Source organism: Salvelinus fontinalis, chromosome 1 (assembly GCF_029448725.1).
Source record: "Salvelinus fontinalis isolate EN_2023a chromosome 1, ASM2944872v1, whole genome shotgun sequence".
NCBI classification, from domain to species: Eukaryota; Metazoa; Chordata; class Actinopteri; order Salmoniformes; family Salmonidae; genus Salvelinus; species Salvelinus fontinalis.
This window is the reverse complement of record NC_074665.1, coordinates 68,443,844-68,464,723: the sequence shown is the minus strand read 5'-3', so window position 1 is coordinate 68,464,723 and position 20,880 is coordinate 68,443,844. Positions and strand designations below refer to the sequence as shown.

Below are 20,880 nucleotides of genomic sequence, written 5' to 3'. Positions count from 1 at the left end.
ATTCAATTATTGCTGTTACTATATGCATATAACCATATAGCATTGGATAGAAAACAAGATATGGTTTCTAAAACCGTTCCAATTGAGTCTCTGAGTCAAACACAGGTCATTTCACAGCACTTTCCCTGAGCCTGAAAAAGATTGCAAGATGTGTATGCTCGCTTCAAAGCTCTGCCTATATATGGTCACGCCACCTATGACCCGAATGACACTTCCTACTTCTTCCTATGGGTGTTTGGAAGACGTCAGAGGAGAAATTTTTTGTTTATCTTGTACTGACGTGAAATAAGACTTATTTCTTTAGCGTGACCGACAACTTCCGGTTTCTGAGATGCGCGTTTTCAGAGGTGGCATTGTCTTTTGTTATGCTGACGTTATGGATGAAAACTATCTCCGTGTCGAAGTTTGTTTGCTACATGTGACCATATCACCGTAATGTATGTTTTTTCAATATAGTTTAATCAGATTATTAGAATTTTTTCGGGAGTTTTGCCGTGTTCCGTTCTTTGAGTTTTTTAACTTTGGGAATTGACCGTGCCAGTCGACCAGTACCCAGGCTGAATGAAGAGGGGAGGTTGCCATTGTGAATGGATTGAACGACTCATCAGGACTAAGGACACCTTGATCAACATTCTGATGAAAGACCAGCAATAGTAAGACCCAATTTACGATGTTATTTCATATATCTGTCGTGCATGTGAACTGGTCGCGCGCGTCCAGCTGGTTTTGGCTGGCCTGGTTATGCTAATTAGCGATACATTTTGTTTTCGCTATAAAACATTTAAAAAATCTGAAATATTGTTTGGATTCACCAGATGTTGGGCTTTCAATGTCTGTACGCTGTGTATTTTTTCTGAAATGTTTTAAGACAAGTAATTAGTTATATAACGTTGGTCTCTGTAATTGTTCTAGCTGCATCAGCACTATATCAGATTGCAGCTGCAATGTAGAACTGTGATTTATACCTGAAAAATGCACATTTAAAAAAAAAAAACTATGCTATACCATAAATATGTTATCAGACTGTCATCTTATAAATTTGTTTGTTGGTTTGTGGCTATCAATATCTTAGTTTAGCCGAATTGGTGATAGCACCTGATGGAGTAAGAAACTGTTGGAGTAAGAAAATGGTGTCTTTTGCTAACGTGTTTAGCTAATAGATTTACATATTTTGTCTTCCCTGTAAAACATTTAAAAAATCTGAAATGGTGGTTTTATTCACAAGATCTGTGTCTTTCATTGGGTGTCTTGGACTTGTGATTTAATGATATTTAGATGCTACTATTTAATTGTGACGCTATGCTAGCGATGCTAATCAGTGTGTGGGGGGGGGGGGGTGCTCCCGGATCCGGGTTAGGTACTCTGTAGAGTTAAGTATCAAAAGTAAAATTATGAATAATTAAAAATTCCTTATTAAGTAAACCAGACTAGAGGTCGACCGATTAATCGGCATGGCCGATTAATTAGGGCCGATTTCAAGTTTTCATAACAATGGGTAATCATCATTTTTGGACGCCTATTATGGCCAATTACATTGCACTGCGCGGCAGGCTGACCACCTGTTACGTGAGTGCAGCAAGGAGCCAAGGTAAGTTGCTAGCTAGCATTAAACTTATCTTATAAAAAACAATCAATCTTCACATAATCACTAGTTAACTACACATGGCTGATGATATTACTAGGTTAACTAGCTTGTCCTGCGTTGCATATAATCAATGCGGTGTCTGTTAATTTATCATCTAATCACACCCTCCTTCGCCAAACGGGGGATGATTTAACAAAAGCGCATTTGCGAAAAAAGCACAATCGTTGCACGAATGTACCTAACCATAAACATCAATGCCTTTTTTAAAATCAATACACAGAAGTATATATTTTTTAAACCTGCATATTTAGTTAAAAGAGATTCATGTTAGCAGGCAAGATTAACTAGGGGAATTGCGTCACTTCTCTTGCTTTCATTGCACGCAGAGTCAGGGTATATGCAACGGTTTGGGCCGCCTGGCTCGTTGTGAACTAATTTGCCAGAATTTTACATAATTAGGACATAACATTGAATGTTGTGCAATGTAACAGCAATATTTAGACTTAGGGTTGCCGCCCGTTTGATAAAATATGGAACGGTTCCGTATTTCACTGAAAGAATAAACGTTTTCTTTCCGTAATGATCGTTTCCGGATTTGACCATATTAATGACCAACGGCTCGTCTTTCTGTGTTTATTATATTATAATTAAGTCTATGATTTGATAGAGCAGTCTGACTGAGCGGTGGTAGGCGGCAGCAGGCTCGTAAGCATTCATTCAAACAGCACTTTACTGAGTTTGCCAGCAGCTCTTAGCAATGATTGATCACAGTGCTGTTTATGACTTCAAGCCTATCAACTCCTGAGATTAGGCTGGCAATACTAAAGTGCCTATTAGAACATCCAATAGTCAAAGGTGTACGAAATACAAATGGTATAGAGAGAAATAGACAACGCGTCATAATTCCTATAATAACTACAACCTAAAACTTATTAACTGGGAATATTGAAGAACTGAGAATATTGAACCACCAGCTTTCATATGTTCTCATGTTCTGAGCAAGGAATTTAAACGTTAGCTTTTTTACATGGCACATATTGCACTTTTACTTTTTCTCTAACACTGTGTTTTTGCATTATTGAAACCAAATTGAACATATTTCATTATTTATTTGAGACTAAATAGATTTTATTTATGCATTATATTAAGTTAAAATAAAAGTGTTCATTGTTCATTCAGTATTGTTGTAATTGTCATTATTACAAATATATACAGTTGAAGTCGGATGTTTACATACACTTAAGTTCGAGTCATTAAAACTCGTTTTTCAACCACTCCACAAACTTCTTGTTAACAAACTATAGTTTATGGTCAGTCGGTTAGGACATCTACTTTGTTTATGACACAAGTCATTTTTCCCAACAATTCTTTACAGACAGATTATTTCACTTATACTTCACTGTATCACAATTCCAGTGTGTCAGAAGTTTACATACACTAAGTTGACTGTGCCTTTAAACAGCTTGGAAAATTCCAGAAAATGATGTCATGGCTTTAGAAGCTTCTGATTGGCTAATTGACATAATTTGAGTCAATTGGAGGTGTACCTGTGGATGTATTTCAAGGCCTACCTTCAAACTCAGTGCCTCTGCTTGACATCATGGGAAATCAAAAGAAAAAAAAAAATAATAATTAAATGTAGACCTCTGGTCTAGTTCATCCTTGGGAGCAATTTCAAAATGCCTAAAGAAACCACGTTCATCTGTACAAACAATAGTACGCAAGTATAAACACCATGGGACCACGTAGCTGTCATACCGCTCAGGAAGGAGACGCGTTCTGTCTCCTAGAGATGAACGTACTTTGGTGTGAAAAGTGCAAATCAATCCCAGAACAACAGCAAAGGACCTTGTGAAGATGCTGGAGGAAACAGGTACAAAAGTATCTATATCCACAGTAAAACAAGTGCTATATCGACATAACCTGAAAGGCCACTCAGCAAGGAAGAAGCCACTGCTCCAAAACCGCCATTAAAAAAGCCAGACTACGGTATGCAACTGCACATGGGGACAAAGATCGTACTTTTTGGAGAAATGTCCTCTGGTCTGATGTAACCAAAATAGAACTGTTTGGCCATAATGACCATTGTTATGTTTGGAGGAAAAAGGGGGAGGCTTGCAAGCCAAAGAACACCACCCCAACCGTGAAGCATGGGGGTGGCAGCATCATGTTGTGGGGGTGTTTTGCTGCAGGAGGGACTGGTGCACTTCACAAAAGAGATGGCATCATAAAGGAGGAAAATTATGTGGATATATTGAAGCAACATCTCAAGACATCAGTCAGGAAGTTAAAGCTTGGTCGCAAATGGGTCTTCCAAATGGACAATGACTCCAAGCATACTTCCCTGACCTCAATCCTATAGAAAATTTGTGGGCAGAACTTAAAAAGCGTGTGCGAGCAAGGAGGCCTACAAGCCTGACTCAGTTACACCAGCTCTGTCAGGAGGAATGGGCCAGAGTTCGGCCAACTTATTGTGGGAAGCTTGTGGAAAGCTACCCGAAACGTTTGACCCAAGTTTAACAATTTCAAGGCAATGCTACCAAATACTAATTGAGTGTATTTAAACTTCTGACCCACTGGGAATGTGAAAGAAATAAAAGCTGAAATAAGTCATTCTCTACTATTATTCTGACATTTCACATTATTAAAATAAAGTGGTGATCCTAACTGACCTAAGACAGGGAATTTTTACTTGGATTAAATGTCAGGAATTGTGAAAAAATTAGTTTAAATGTATTTGGCTAAGGTGTATGTAAACTTCTGACTTCAACTGTGTATATATCTTTTTTTATATATATTTATATTTTTGTAGATATATATATATATCAACGCTGATACCGGCTTTTTCTGGCACTCCAATAATCGGTATCGGTATCGGCGTTGAAAAATCATAATTTGTCGACCTCTAAACCAATTATTATTATTTTTTTTAATTTACGGATAGTCAGGGACACACTCCAACAGTCAGACATCATTTACAAACGATGCATTTATGTTGAGTGAGTCAGCCAGATCAGAGGCAGTAGGGATGACTGTTGGGAGGTTCTGTTGATAAGTGTGTGAATTGGACCATTTTCTGTCCAGCTAAGCATTCAAAATGTAAGGACTTTTCGTTGTCAGGGAAATGTAAGGAGTAAAAAGTACATTATTTTCTTTGGGAATGTAGTGAAGTAAAAGTTGTCAAAAATATAATTAGTAAACTACAGATACCCCCAAAAAACGACTTAAGTCAAATATACTTTAAAGTACTACTTATGTACTTTACACCACTGCATGTGTCAAATAAATTAGCCTTTTTAATTTCATTTAAATAAATTCAACATCCTTTAATTCAAATTAAATTCAAATTCTGCTTCCTGTGGGATGTGGCCAATTCAAATTAAATTGTGTGTGTGTGTGTGTACATGCATGTGCTAACGCATTGTCTTGTCTGGCCTTTAGATTTGGTCCAGATAAAGTGTGAGTGGAACACTGCCCTACATTTGAACTATCCTGTCGCTGTAGAAGCATGAAATCATCATACATGAATGGCTGGCTTATATGACACACCTCATTCATACTGCCGTTAAGAAAATATGATAACCTTTGGTTGGGTTTAATATTATGGGTCGTCCTATAGCAGTTGGTGAGACAGTAGCCACATTGACAGAGTGAGTCATATGGAGGAGGAATTTGGTTAGTATTCAGATGGAATAGAATAGAAGTTCTCTGTTTCAATGATTGAAACCAATGCCAGCAGAGTTTTTCTGACAATCAATCTATTCTACTGTTCACTACTTCTCCCACTCTACTGGGGGACAGACTCACACTGTGATGTGTGTGTGTGCACATTCTTGTGCATGGTCCAGTGAGGGAGAGAGAGAGGCCAGTGGGCCAGGCAGAATGGTCCCTGCCGAACATAAGGCTGGGTTTGGACTCAGTGAGGCTGGAGCTGGGGTCTGAGAGCAGGGCTAGCAGAGAAGTGTATGCCCAGAGAGAGAGAGGCTTTAGACGAGGTTGGAGAGCCTGCAAACGACCCTGGAACTGGAGCTGGGGGGTAGAAAGTAGGACTGGGTGTAGGACAGTGAAGGTGGGACTGGAATGGAGGCATACGGATAACGTGACTAAAATGATTGGCTAAAGGAAGACTGAGAGGAGAAGGCATGGGGCAAGTACTGTCGTTCACCAGACACTTGCACCCAATACCTGTAGACAAGGTTATGGGGCAAGTGGCAATGTGTCTGTGGGGTAAGTCAACTATTAGGACACTCAGCCTAGTCAAAGATCTGTATGGGCTTTAGCCAATCAGTTCCTCTGACTATTCCTATGTACAGTCATATCCCAAATTATTGGCACCCTTGATGAAGATGAGGGAAAAAGACTGTATAAAATATATATATATATTGTATGCTCCAATTTTTTTTTTTACATTATATTATTTTATACTAATACAATTGCTCAGCTAAAGAGATTTTGTTTAACAAGTAATAACAAAACTTCTCAACAAGATAGGTGTCAAAATGATTGGAAACCCTGTTTTCAATACTAGGGCACTCTCCTCCTGCACTGAGCCTTTTTCTAAAATGTTTTATGAGATTGGAGAACACATTGGGAGGGATATTAAACCATTCCTCCAAACAGAATCTTTCCAGAAAAAAACAGCCCCATAATGTCAAAGACCACTAGGCTATACACCAATGGTCACCAACCGGTCAATCTCGATTTCTAGTCGATCACCAAACATTTTTGTAAAAAAAACAGCGGTAAAGCCTCGCTTTCCTATTTTATTCGCTTCGTGCTGTTGGTGGTAAATGCACTTGATTCAGCAGCCGTAGCACCTATAGGCCTAACGCTGGCCAATAAGATAGCTCAGATCACCCTGTCTGCACAGTTTCCTCGAGCCATAGACTGTAAAAAGAAGCCTTGAACGCACAGCAAAGGTGATACTGTGAGATTTCAAGACCTTTAAAGCCATGACTAGAGAGACTCAATGAATACAGCAAAGAGCTGCTGTTTTTATGGGTAAGTTCATGTTTAATTTGTTATTCAGCACTGTCAACACTTGAACACTTTTATAAGCCATATAATGCACTTTCTTCCTACTTCCACTCATGCTACAACCAGCACTGCAGCTGCAATGAATGAGTACAGTGTTCCGATAAGCTAGCGTTGTTATTAGTAGCAGCTGTATTTTTTTATATCGAGAAATATTTCACTTTCTCTGGTCATAGAAGTAACAACTTGAATTGGTGCATGAGGCAGAAATAATGCTGTGCGACATTGGAGTTCGCTATCAGCTGAAAGACTGTGTCCCCTTTTCTCAGCGGAGGGAGGGAGAGAGGAGGGACGGTGAGTCTGGTGAGAGGCAGCCTCAACTGCTCCCTCCCTGCCCTCAGACTGACCATCAGTTGCAGGCCATTAGTCCAGGAAAAATGTAATAAAAAATATTATGCTCACTCAGCTGTGCCTCACAAGTAATAAACTCAGCAAAAAAAGAAACAGCCCTTTTTCAGGACCCTGTCTTTCAAAGATAATTCGTACAAATTCAAAGATCTTCATAGGGTTTATACACTGGGTTTATACACTGTTTCCCATGCTTGTTCAATGAACTGTAAACAATTAATGAACATGTATATAATATAATTTCTAAATGGTCTGAGAATAACAACATTGGCAGTGCAATTCATGCATAGCCAAGTTACAATGTTTTAGGCCCATAGCCTACTGCACAAACCTCATTGATACAGAACTGTTTTTAATCGGTTAATGTTGCACATGCTTACTTTTTTAAAGTCATGTTTAAAAAAAATCTGAGCTGTAGATCTCAGCTTGCATTTTGACTCAGAAAGTGATCTTGACTCAGAAAAGGTTGGTGACCACTGCTATACACTGAGTGTACAAAATATTAAAAACACCTGCACTTTCCATGACATAGACTCACCAGTTGAAAGCTATGATCCCTTATTGATGTTACTTGTAAAATCCACTTTAATCAATGTAGATGAAGGTGAGGAGACAGGTTAATCCTTAAGAGTCTATTGACGCACCCGTGAGTCAGTCTAACTAACATAATAAACAAATATCCATATAAATCCTTCAGTTTAAGCTAGAGAAATCATTTTTTTGCATGGGCTCAATCCACATCTGCCTATGTGGAGCTACAGCGGTGTTTGTCAGATCATCTCGAAAATCGGTCATCTCACAAAACGTCTGAAGTGTCTGAACGGTTTGGCCTACAAACTATTATGAAGGGGAGACACGTTGTTCTCTGTTATGCTCTTACGACCCTCCACAAGTGTCACAGAACTCGTCTGAAAAAATATATTATTTTATCTCCTAAATATAGGACAGACACTTCAAAACCTTATTCCTTATGATAAAATGTTTTACTGTATTTTTTGCCATTTATGAATGTGTTATTCAATACATTTCTATGGCCTATAGTAGTAAATATATTTTTTGATACCTAAAGGGGTCGTACAATTCAAAATCAAATAGCTAAATGTTCCATGGTCTGACTATCTTAAAACAATTCGATATGTTAGCTTCGTAGCCGCCCCACCCCCACGCTCAACAGTTTCCCATGTGTATCAAGAATGGTCCACCACCCAAATGACATCCAGCCAATTGGACACAACTGTGGGAAGCATTGGAGTCAACATGGGCCAACATCCCTGTGGAACGTTTTCAACACCTTGTCGAGTCCATGCCACAACGAATTGAGGCTGTTCAGAGTGCAAAAGGGGGGTGTGATTCAATGTTAGGAAGGTGTTCTTAATGTTTTGTACACTCAGCATATGCATCCTTCTTGAATGAGAAAGTTACAGACGCACAAATAGTATACCCCCAAGACATGCTAACCTCTCACCATTACATTAAAATGGCATCTTTAACTTTCTCTTATTTAAGAGTCATTCAGGACTATCCGTAGTCATGGTAACATCCACATTCATGTAGGAGTGTTTAGAAACATGCTCTATTCTTATTTACAATAAAAGTGACTCCAAAATGGCACTACATGATTTACCATTCATTTCTATTGAGCACTAAATAATCTGAAACAAAACCAAAACAAACAGCAAATGCATCAATTTGCAAATGCATCCAAATGCATTCAAGCTTGCGTGCTAGGAATATGGGACCAAGTACTCAACTTTTGACTACTTTAATACACATACTGTATGTAAATTTGTCCCAATAATTCTGGTCCCCTAAAATGGGGGGACTATGTATAAAAGGTGCTGTAATTCCTAAACAGTTCATGGATGAAAATACCCTCAAATTAAAGCTGACAGTCTGCACTTTAACCTCATAGTCATTGTATAATTTCAAATACAAATGTGTCACTGTCCCTCTACTTTTGGAGGTCACTGTATAATCCACATTTTATGTGCATACAATATAGCTCAGTATTTGTATTATTTATTTCATACAGTCTTTTTTGCTCATCTTTATCAAGGGCACCAATAATTCTGGATTTTACTTTATATTTGTTTGCAATTGTAGCGGATAAAAACACCAGAGAGGAGTTTGCTTCAGCAACAGACCTGGAGCCAGACTAAAAGCCAAGTAAGAAGGTTGAATTGGTGTGTTTCATTTTCATAGGGAATTACTGACATTTCATTTGTCAGCTGGCAATTTTTTGTCATAATACCATACGAAATCGAAGAGTGAGAGAGAGAATGAGTTTGGGGAGCATCCTCCAATGATTCTGACTTGTTATTTCAGGAACGAGTGATGAAGAAAAAGCGAAAAAAAGAGAAACGTGAGCAGAGACCTTTCCATGATGGAAGCTCACTAAGGCATTCTGTTGAAAAGACAAAAATGTCCTTATGTTGTTTTTCCCTCCCTCCCTCCTTCCTTCCTTCCCTCCCTCCCTCCATCCTTTTGTTTTTCAGAGTTGCTGAGTTCCACAAAGAGGCTGAACATCAACTATCAGGACTCAGATGGGTAAGACATCAGTGTGTGCATACCAGGGTATTCAGTATTACCGACAGTGTGTAAGACATCAGTGTGTGCATGCGTTAGGGTTGGGTGGTATCCAGATTTTCATAACTTTATACCGTTCCTGTACCATACCAGGGTATTCAGTATTACCGACAGTGTGTAAGACATCAGTGTGTGCATGCGTTAGGGTTGGGTGGTATCCAGATTTTCATAACTTTATACCGTTCCTGTACCATACCAGGGTATTCAGTATTACCGACAGTGTGTAAGACATCAGTGTGTGCATGCGTTAGGGTTGGGTGGTATCCAGATTTTCATAACTTTATACCGTTCCTGTACCATACCAGGGTATTCAGTATTACCGACAGTGTGTAAGACATCAGTGTGTGCATGCGTTAGGGTTGGGTGGTATCCAGATTTTCATAACTTTATACCGTTCCTGTACCATACCAGGGTATTCAGTATTACCGACAGTGCACACAGGGCGCTATTTTCTCTTTTTTTTTTGCCATTTGATTTTTTTTTTGTTAGCCACTTAGCTAGCAAGTTAACAAACCAAATGTATAGCTGGAACCCTGAGCTGGGGATAAAATGACCTGGCGTATATTTCAAAATACCACAGTATACGTTATACCACTCAAGCCTAGCAAGCATTAGTCTTTGTTTACTGAGGTGCGTGAGTCAGTTAGATGGACTTGTGGTTTTTCCTCTGTGAACACTTTGTTTGCTCAGAGGAATGCAATCAATGTTTGTAGAGCAAGACTCACTCAATAACATTTAGTTTGATTGACATGGTCATTATCGCTAATGTGACTATTGAAAGTACATACCTGATGTGGTCTGTGGTCAGTTATTTAATCTGTATCTTGTGTCAATGTAGATTTACTCACCACCCAGTCACACCTGTACACAGACAGACCAGACTGTGTGTGGGTGTGTATTTGTTTAAGAGAGAGGGGGATGTGATATATGATAGTGGTGCTGAGGGACTGAAAGGAAGAAATGAGAGGTGAGCTAACAGTGACCAGTCACCATGAGTCAACACTCAGTCAGCAGAGGGGGAGAGAGAGGGAGGTAGAGAGAGGGAGAGAGAGAGAGAAGTGTAAAGGAGGCAAAGAGAGAGATGGAAGGATGGAGAAAGAGAGACATAAAACAGAGACAGAGATAAGCTTAGTATCAGTGAAAGTCAAAATTGATACATTTAATTTGTGTATTCCAGTGGTAGAAAAGTACCCAATTGTCATACTTGAGTTAAAGTAAAGATACTTTAATAGAAAAGGACTCAAGTAAAAGTGAAAGTTGGAGTGAGAGATACACAAGGTTGTAAAGAAATAAATAAAGGAGTGAAAACAGACAGATGAGACATAGCTGGATAGATGGATGGATGTGTATCTGACTAAGTACCAGGCAGGTCAAAACATTGAGCCTTCAAGTCTGGAAATCAGCAGTCAGATACTGATACACACACTCAGGCTTCATCCTAAATGGTACCCTATTCCCTATGTAGGGTCCTATTTTTCACCATGCAGCCTTACACACTCAGACCTTACATGACTGGATCCCATTCCCAACCATTGTCACAGTCTCACAGAATATAGTTTTTTAAGTGGATATGAAATAATCAAAACTTCTGTGTGTGGTCTTCTGTAGCTCAGTTGGCAGAGCATGGCGCTTGCAACACCAGGATAGTGGGTTCGATTCCCAGGACCACCTGTATGTAAAATGTATGACTGTAAATCGCTTTGCATAAAAGCGTCTTCTAATGGCTTGTATTTTAGAAGGACAGTTCTGAGTGAATGCTGTATTACTGTCCTTGATACTTCAAGTATTCTGTGAACCAGCACTGAACCCAGTCCCCTGACACACACACACACACATAACTATGCACAAGCACATTTCATAGTACTCTCCCATACTTGAGTTGAAATACTATTATCCCAAATACATTTTCCCCCCAGCTTATTGATACTAAATTGATAGGGATGTTGTGGTTCTTGGGTTGCATCTTAAATGGCACCCTATTACCTGAATAGAGCACTACTTTTGACCAGGGCCCACATAGGGAATAGGTTGCCATTTGGGACGCACCTTGGTCAGAGTTTGTACCCTGTATAGATGGCTATGTTTGGACCTAGGTCCTTGGTTTAAGGTTGGAGCTGGAACAGTGGAGGTGTCTGTGTTCCATGGCTGGCAGTAATTCAGCAGTCGACTGTTGTCTTGAATACCCTGCTCTCCAGGAATGAAGGGCCCAAATTTATGCATTTAATTTGTCCCTCGTGGGATATACTGCCCCCTGACACACACACACAAACAAACACACACGCACACACACCGTCCCGCCATCGTCTGCTAGTGTGTTCTGATGAAGGCTCACCTCCTGTAAAGTCATCAGGTAGATTTATAGCCTCTCTGTCCAGACTATGGCAGACTCATTTCACCCTGGAAAACCTCCACAACTACCTAAGAGGGGAAGGACTCCTTACACCAGGCACTGTTGGACAGTACTGGAAATATAGAGTCTGTATGGTGTATGGAGGCTGCACACGCTTCCAGAATATTCCTAGACAATTACTGTAGTAGTAACAACAGAGTGGATGGAATAATATTAATGCTCCATCTCTCTCTCTCTATCTGTGTCCCTCTCCCCATCTCTCTCTCTCTCTCTATCTGTGTCCCTCTCCCTGTCTCTCTCTCTCTCTACCCCCCACCTCTCTTCCCTCTCTCTTCGCCAGGTTTTCAGCGTTACACCATGCAGCTCTAACGGGCACCACTGAACTGCTGTCTCTACTACTGGAGGCTCAAGCCACTGTGGACATCAAAGACACCAATGGTGAGAAGTTATAAGCTCTTATAAGTGGGTATAAACACTTATGAACAGTTATAAACAGGTAATACAACAGCACAAGTCATTAAAGGGGCAATCTGGGATTCGAAAAGACTCTAAAGCGGTCACTCTGCCACTTGTTTTGGCAAACAGAACAAAAGCCAGTCCTGGATTACACCTTACATTGTTTGGCTCCTTCATGAGCTTTCATGGGATTCTTGTTGGACTCCCCTCTGTCTATCTCTTTTCAACTCTATCTTTTCCTAACTAACCTTCTCTTGTACTATTTTTACTCTTTTTATCTCTCTCTCTTCTTCCATCTCCTCTCTCCCTCCCTCCCTACTTCTCTCTCTGTCTCTCTGTCTCTCTCTCTCTCTCTCTCTAGGTATGCGTCCGCTCCACTATGCAGCGTGGCAGGGTAAAGCTGACTCTGTGTTGCTGCTACTAAGAGCTGGAGCATCAGTTAACACACCGTCACAGGACGGACAGATACCTCTACACCTGTCTGCACAGTATGGACACTACCAGGTGGTGAGTACACACACATGAACACACAAACACAGACAGACACATGCACGCACACACACACACACACACACACACACACACACACACACACACACACACACACACACACACACACACACACACACACACACACACACACACACACACACACACACACACACACACACACACACACACACACACAATTGACCCTTATCAACTCAGAGACATGGTTCGATATTTGGAAGGATTACACACTGGTAAGAGGCCTCACCACACACACCTTCACTCAGTATCAGTGTGTATATAGTGTTTCCAGGTGTGACAGCGTGACACAGATTGTGTACCTTAGGTGTCAGGGTGAGTGAAAGGAGAGGGCTCTATAGTAACTACATGACCTGATCAGGTCAGCAGTGGGTTCCCTGGGTGACATATTGAGACTAATGGGAGGAAGGAGGAAGTCTACCTGAGAGGTGTGTTCACACACACACCAACACGCACCCACACACATGCACACACACACGAAACGCACAAACATACACGCAGCAGCATAACTGGTCATGGAGACTACTGAGGTATTGTATTGTATTGTGTGTGGACAAAGCAGGAACATTAACAAAGCCAGAGGTATTTCTCTGTAATGGATAGGGTCGCAAAATTACAGGAATTTTCTATAATAGTCCTGGTTGGAGGAATCTGGATTTCCTGCTTATTCCCTCCTGATTCCGGGAATCATCCAACCGGGATTTCGTGAAAACCAGGGAATTTACTGACCCTAGTAATGGAAGCCCTGTAAGGACTACTGCTTTAGCCCTGAGCTAAGATCCTGATGCCTCTCTCTGCTTGCTGTGGTGATGAAATGTCAGAATGTTATGTTTATTTATCTCCTTTCTCTCTCTTTCTCTCTCTTTTTTTATCTCTCTCTGTCCCCCCCTCTCTCCTCTCTTTCCCCCCTTTCTCCTCTCTCTCCCTCCCCCTCTCCTCCTCTTTCTTCCTCCCCCTCTCCTCCCCACTCTCTCCATCAGTCTGAGATGTTACTCCAGCACCAGGCTAATCCATGTCTGTTGAACAAAGCCAACAAAACCCCTCTGGACCTGGCTTGCGAGTTTGGCAGACTCAAGGTGAGTCAGTGAGTGTGAGTGTGTTTGTGTATTTTATGGTAAGCATATGTGTGTGTGGCAGAGGAGGCTGGTGGGTAGAGATGTAGGAGGACGGGCTCATTGCAATGGATGGAATGAATAGTATGAAAAGGTTACAAACACATCTAACTCATGGATTCCATGTGTTTGATACCGGTCAATTCATTTCATTCCAGCTATTACATCTCCACCCATCTATCTCCAACCACCAGCCTCCTCTAAAGGGCATATTTTCATATATGCTAGTTTCAGTTTTTCTCAATCGCGTACAAGCACTTTTTGGATCTGTTGAAACGTATCTATAGCAGAACAGCAATGATCAAATGTTCAAATACATTTACAGAACTTCAGATCCTTTTCGTGCCCTTGTATCTGACTTGCATATCTTAGACCACATTTTGCAAAACATTAAATTTGGCGACGAAAATGAAGTGAGGACCAGCCAACGAGAGCGTACAGGTAGAGGTGGTAAGTAGTGCATGGGGCTTTGGGGACAAAACGGATGGCATTGTGATAGACTGCATCCAATTTGCTGAGTAGAGTGTTGGAGGCTATTTTGTAGATGACATCGCCGAAGTCGAGGATAGGTAGGATAGTCAGTTTTACGAGGCTATGTTTGGCAGCATGAGTAAAGGATGCTTTGTTGCGAAATAGGAAGCCGATTCTAGATTTAATTTTGGATTGGAGATGCTTAATGTGAGTCTGGAAGGAGAGTTTACAGTCTAACCAGACATCTAGGTATTTGTAGTTGTCCACATATTCTATGTCAATACCGTCCAGAGTAGTGATGCTAGACGGGCGGGCGGGTGCGGGCAGTGATCAGTTGAAGAGCATGCGTTTAGTTTTACTTGCCTTTAAGAGCAGTTGGAGGCCACAGAGGGAGTGTTGTATGGCGTTGAAGCTCGTTTGGAGGTTTGTTAACACAGTGTCCAAAGAAGGGCCAGATGTATACAGAATGGTGTCGTTTGCGTAGAGGTGGAGCAGAGAATCACCAACACCAATATAGTTTTAATGAATGTATTTATTTGCGAAGGCAACTACATTTTGAAAATGCATTTTGTTTTGCAAAAAGCCAGTCTTGTGAACTCAGTTTTGAAAATTGAAAATATTGTTCCAAAAAATGTGTGTACGCAATTGAGAAAAACTGTAATAAACTGTAGATATACATGCCACAATACCTCCCTGTTTAACCCACACTTAACACGCACATCCCATAGACATTGCAATGATCAAAGGCCAGTGTAAGTGGTGATAGTGTGTGTGTATATTTGTCCATGTCTCACAGAGGGTGTGTGATGGATAGAGGGGGTAGGCCTATGTCAAACATCTCACAAAATGAAATGAACTAGCAGCTAAAATGAACTAGCAGCTAAAATGAACTAGCAGCTAAAATGAACTAGCAGCTAAAATGAACTAGCAGCTAAAATGAACTAGCAGCTAAAATAAGCCTGTTTCAGCTAAAGGGAAATGGGTTTCAGTTCTGCTCCCCGGACAGGCACACACAAACGCGCACACAGGCACGCACGCACATACACACTCTCTCGCACAAACACACACACACCGATGCATGCACACAGGCATACACACACACACAAGTGAGAGAGATTTTGCAGTGCAGTATGTTTCTCTGTCACAGTTGTCATGAAATGTATAGCTGTCCCTGTTTTGTAGATTTAGCCAAAGTTGAATTCACACACACAGGCACGCACGCAAGACAGACAGACACGTCAGTAATCTTCTGGCCCTGTGAATAGCATAACAACAGGCTTTAGGCTGTAACGCTGAGTCAGTTAAGGTCTTTATTACTGTAGTCTCTATCTCCCCTTTCCCTCTCCCCCCCAGTAAGCGTCTTTGTTACGGTACTAGGGGTATCTTTAGACACCCAGTGCATGGACAGTTGCTAGGCAGGTTTTATGTGCACTTAGGTGGCCCCATAAAATGTACGTGTATGGAATATATATGGAATACACAAGTGGTGTAAAGTATTTAAGTAAAAATACTTTAAAGTACTACTTAAGTAGTTTTTTGGGGGTATCTGTACTTTACTTTACTAATTATATTTTTGACAACTTTTACTTCACAACATTCCTTAAGAAAACAATGTACTTTTTACTCCATACATTTTCCCTGACACCCAAAGTACTCGTTACATTTCGAATGCTTAGCAGGACAGGAAAATGGTCCAATTCACGCACTTATCAAGAGAACATCCCTGGTCATCCCTACTGCCTCTGATATGTTGGAATGTGCCCCTCGCTATCCGTAAATGTAAATAACAAGGAATTTGTGCAGTTTGGTTTTCTTAATATAAAGAATGAGAAATGATTTATACTTTTACTTTTGATACTTAAGTATATAAACTCAGCAAAAAAAGGAACGTCCTCTCACTGTCAACTGTGTTTCTTTTTAGCAAACTTAACATGTGTAAATATTTGTATGAACATAACAAGATTCAACAACTGAGACATAAACTGAACAAGTTCCACAGACATGTGACTAACAGAAATTGAATAATTTGTCCCTGATCAAAGGGGGGGTCAAAATCAAAAGTAACAGTCAGTATCTGGTGTGGCCACCAGCTGTACTGCAGTGCATCTCCTCCTCATGGACTGCAACAGATTTGCCAGTTCTTGCTGTGAGATGCTACCCCACTCTTCCACCAAGGCACCTGCAAGTTCCCGGACATTTATGGGGGGAATGGCCCTAGCCCTCACCCTCAGATCCAACAGGTCCCGTGACGTGCTCAATGGGATTGAGATCCGGGCTCTGCATTGTCATGCTGGAGGGTCATGTCAGGATGAGCCTGCGGGAAGAGTACCACATGAGGGAAGAGGATGTCTTCCTTGTAACGCACAGCGTTGAGATTGCCTGCAATGACAACAAGCTCAGTCCGATGATGCTGTGACAAACGCCCCAGACCATGACGGACCCTCCACCTCCAAATCGATCCCTTCTCCAGAGTACAGGCCTCGGTGTAACGCTCATTCCATCGACGATAAACGCAAATCTAACCATCACCCCTGGTGAGACAAACCCGCGACTCGTCAGTGAAGAGCACTTTTTGCCAGTCCTGTCTGGTCCAGCGACGGTGGGTTTGTGCCCATAGGCAACGCTGTTGCCGGTGATGTCTGGTGAGGACCTGCCTTACAACAGGCCTACAAGCCCTCAGTCCAGCCTCTCTCAGCCTATTGCGGACAGTCTGAGTACTAATGGAGGAATTGTGCGTTCCTGGTGTAACTCGGGCAGTTGTTGTTGCCATCCTGTACCTGTCCCGCAGGTGTGATGTTCAGATGTAGTGCTGTCTGAGGTGTCTCACGGTACGGACATTGCAATTTATTGCCCTGACCACATCTGCAGTCTTCATGGCTCCCTGCAGCATGCCTAAGGCACGTTCACGCCGATGAGCAGGGACCCTGGGCATCTTTCTTTGGTGTTTTTCAGAGTCAGTAGAAAGGCAAGGGAAATGGTTTATGGTTCATTATCAAAGCATGGGAAACAGTGTTTAAACCCTTTATAATGAAGATCTGTGAAGTTATTTGGATTTTTACGAATTATCTTTGAAAGACAGGGTCTTGAAAAAGGGACATTTCTTTTTTTTGCTGAGTTTATTAGCAGTTATATGTACTCTTATATTACTGGGTGACTTTCACTTTTACTTGAGTTATTGTATGGCAATTGGGTACTTTTTACACCACTGGAATACACAAATGAAAGGTATCCATTTTGACTTTCACTGATACTTATCTCTCTTATCTCTCTCTCTTTCTCCATCCTTCCATCTCTCTCTTTGGCTCCTTTACGCTTCACCTCTTCTATATCTCTACACCCTTCTCTCTCTCCCTTTCTCTCTCTCTGTGTCTTTCTGTCTTGCTCTGTCTGTCTTTGTCTCACTGTCTGTCTCTCTCTCTCCCTCTCTTTGTCTCACTGTCTGTCTGTCTGTCTCATTCTCTCTCTCTCTCTCTCTCTCTCAGGTGGCTCAGTTGTTATTGAGCAGTAACATGGTGGTAGCTCTGTTGGAGGGGGAGGAGCTAGACGGTCTAGACTCTGCCTCCTCCAACACACCCCTTCATCTGGCCGCTCGCAATGGACACAAAGACATCATCAGGTGAGAGGAGTAGCTGTCCTTGACCGTGTGCGCGTGTGTGTTGACATTGCGTAAGTGGGATCTCCACCCTCAAACCCCATAACCTCCAGGGTCTCTTACATGCTGTTAATGATTCCCTTCCTACTTAATTCACCACATTCCCAGGAGGTTATGGGGTTCCCTCCATCCGTGTTACACATTCTGTTGCTGTGGAATTTTACTCCCATATTAGAGAGAGAGAGAGAGAAGAGAGAAAGAGAGAGAGAGAGAGAAGAAGAGAGAGAGAGAGAGAGACTTTATTTTCCCCAAGATGGCATATTCAGTCTTTTTCGTTTTTTTGTATACATTTCATTATACACTGCTCAAAAAAATAAAGGGAACACTTAAACAACACAATGTAACTCCAAGTCAATCACACTTCTGTGAAATCAAACTGTCCACTTAGGAAGCAACACTGATTGACAATAAATTTCACATGCTGTTGTGCAAATGGAATAGACAAAAGGTGGAAATTATAGGCAATTAGCAAGACACCCCCCAAAACAGGAGTGATTCTGCAGGTGGTGACCACAGACCACTTCTCAGTTCCTATGCTTCCTGGCTGATGTTTTGGTCACTTTTGAATGCTGGCGGTGCTCTCACTCTAGTGGTAGCATGAGACGGAGTCTACAACCCACACAAGTGGCTCAGGTAGTGCAGTTCATCCAGGATGGCACATCAATGCGAACTGTGGCAAAAAGGTTTGCTGTGTCTGTCAGCGTAGTGTCCAGAGCATGCAGGCGCTACCAGGAGACAGGCCAGTATATCAGGAGACGTGGAGGAGGCCGTAGGAGGGCAACAACCCAGCAGCAGGACCGGTACCTCCGCCTTAGTGCAAGGAGGTGCACTGCCAGAGCCCTGCAAAATGACCTCCAGCAGGCCACAAATGTGCTCCTCCTCCTCCTCTCTCCTCCTCTCCTACTCCTTTCTTCATTCCTCCTCTTCTTCCATCTCCTCACTCCTCTTCTCCTCCACTCTTTTCCCCACTGCTTCCTACTTCTCACCTCCGCTCTTCCCTCTCCACCTCTTTCTCTCTCCTCTTCTTCTATCCTTCCTCTCTTATTTTTCCCTCCTCTCCTCTATCCTCCTCTCCTCTGCTCCTCTCCTCTACCCTCATCTCCTCTACCCTCCTCTCCTCCTCTACCCTCCTCTATTCCCCTCCTCTCCTCCTGTACCCTCCTCTTCTCCTCTACCCTCCTCTCCTCCTGTACCCTCCTCTCCTCCTTTACCCTCCTCTACCCTCCTCTCCTCATCTACCCTAATCTCCTCTATCCTCCTCTCCTCTACCCTCCTCTCCTCATCTACCCTAATCTCCTCTACCCTCCTCTTTCCTCCTCCTCTACCGTCTCCTCCTCTACCCTCCTCTCCTCCTCTCCTCTCCTCCTCTCCCCTCATCCTCTACCCTCTCCTCCTATACCCTCCTCTTATCCTCTTTTCTCCTCTACCCTCTCCTCCCCTCCCTTATTTTCCCAATGGTGTGGGAGTCTGTGGATCATCTCTTTGACATTCCCTCCCCATGCCAGGCATTCCCAGAGGAACGCCCAGATTCCCAGTCTGTGTCCCAAATTCTCCACATAGTGCAGAACAATGGGCCCTGGTCAAAAGTAGTGCATTATGTAGAGAATAGATTGCCATTTAGGACGTAACCCCAGATTTCCTCCACCACATCCACAACTGTCTGGATCTGATACCTTAAGCATTCCTACAGCTGGGCTTGTGTGTGTGTGTGTGTGTGTGTGTCTGTGTGTTGTTAGTAATGTATGTTGTGTGTAAAACCTCCTGTCTGTGTGTATTTCGTTTTCAGGTTGCTACTGAAGGCTGGTATAGACATCAACAGAGCCACTAAGGCTGGGACCTCTCTGCACGAGGCTGCCCTCTATGGCAAGACAGAAGTAGTGCACCTGCTGCTGGACGTAAGACTTAACAGAACCATCTGAATCCCCTTACTGGTTGCATCCCAAATGGCACCCTATTCCTTATTTAGTGCACTACTTTCAACAGGCTCTGGACAAAAAATAAGTGCACTACTGTATATGGGGCGGCAGGTAGCCTAGTGGTTACAGCGTTGGATTAGTAAACGGAAGGTTGCAAGATTGAATCCCCGAGCTAACAAGGTAAAAATCTGTCTTTCTGCCCCTGAACAAGGCAGTTAACCCACTGTTCCTAGGCTGTCATTGAAAATAAGAATTTGTTCTTAACTGACTTGCCTAGTAAAATAAAGGTAAAATATATATACAGTGGGCAGAAGAAGTATTTGATACACTGCCGATTTTGCAGGTTTTCCTACTTACAAAGCATGTAGACGTCTGTAATTTTTATCATAGGTACACTTCAACTGTGAGAGACGGAATCCAAAAATCCAGAAAATCACATTGTATGATTTTTAAGTAATTAATTTGCATTTTATTGCATGACATAAGTATTTGATACATCAGAAAAGCAGAACTTAATATTTGGTACAGAAACCTTTGTTTGCAATTACAGAGATCATACGTTTCCTGTAGTTCTTGACCAGGTTTGCACACACTGCAGCAGGGATTTTGGCCCACTCCTCCATACAGACCTTCTCCAGATCCTTCAGGTTTCGGGGCTGTCGCTGGGCAATACGGACTTTCAGCTCCCTCCAAAGATTTTCTATTGGGTTCAGGTCTGGAGACTGGCTAGGCCACTCCAGGACCTTGAGATGCTTCTCACTCCTTAGTTGCCCTGGCTGTGTGTGTTTCGGGTCGTTGTCATGCTGGAAGACCCAGCCACGACCCATCTTCAAAGCTCTTAC

At 42.1% G+C, this 20,880-nt stretch overlaps 1 protein-coding gene across 5 annotated transcripts in view; it reads left to right on the top strand.

Moving 5' to 3' along the window:
* The window catches only part of LOC129860638 (caskin-2-like), an 83,507-nt gene that overhangs the window by 42,497 nt on the left and 20,130 nt on the right, over window positions 1-20,880 (top strand). For 3 of the 5 annotated variants that reach the window (XM_055931264.1, XM_055931254.1, XM_055931238.1), the window contains exons 3-8: window positions 9,463-9,514; window positions 12,244-12,341; window positions 12,721-12,866; window positions 13,868-13,963; window positions 17,953-18,086; window positions 19,909-20,017. In XM_055931264.1, the coding sequence (XP_055787239.1) occupies window positions 9,463-9,514; window positions 12,244-12,341; window positions 12,721-12,866; window positions 13,868-13,963; window positions 17,953-18,086; window positions 19,909-20,017 (635 nt within the window). Of the gene's footprint in view, window positions 1-5,071; window positions 5,813-9,070; window positions 9,134-9,462; window positions 9,515-12,243; window positions 12,342-12,720; window positions 12,867-13,867; window positions 13,964-17,952; window positions 18,087-19,908; window positions 20,018-20,880 lie in introns of those variants that run through there. The other 2 variants (XM_055931274.1, XM_055931246.1) reach the window with 2 other exon arrangements.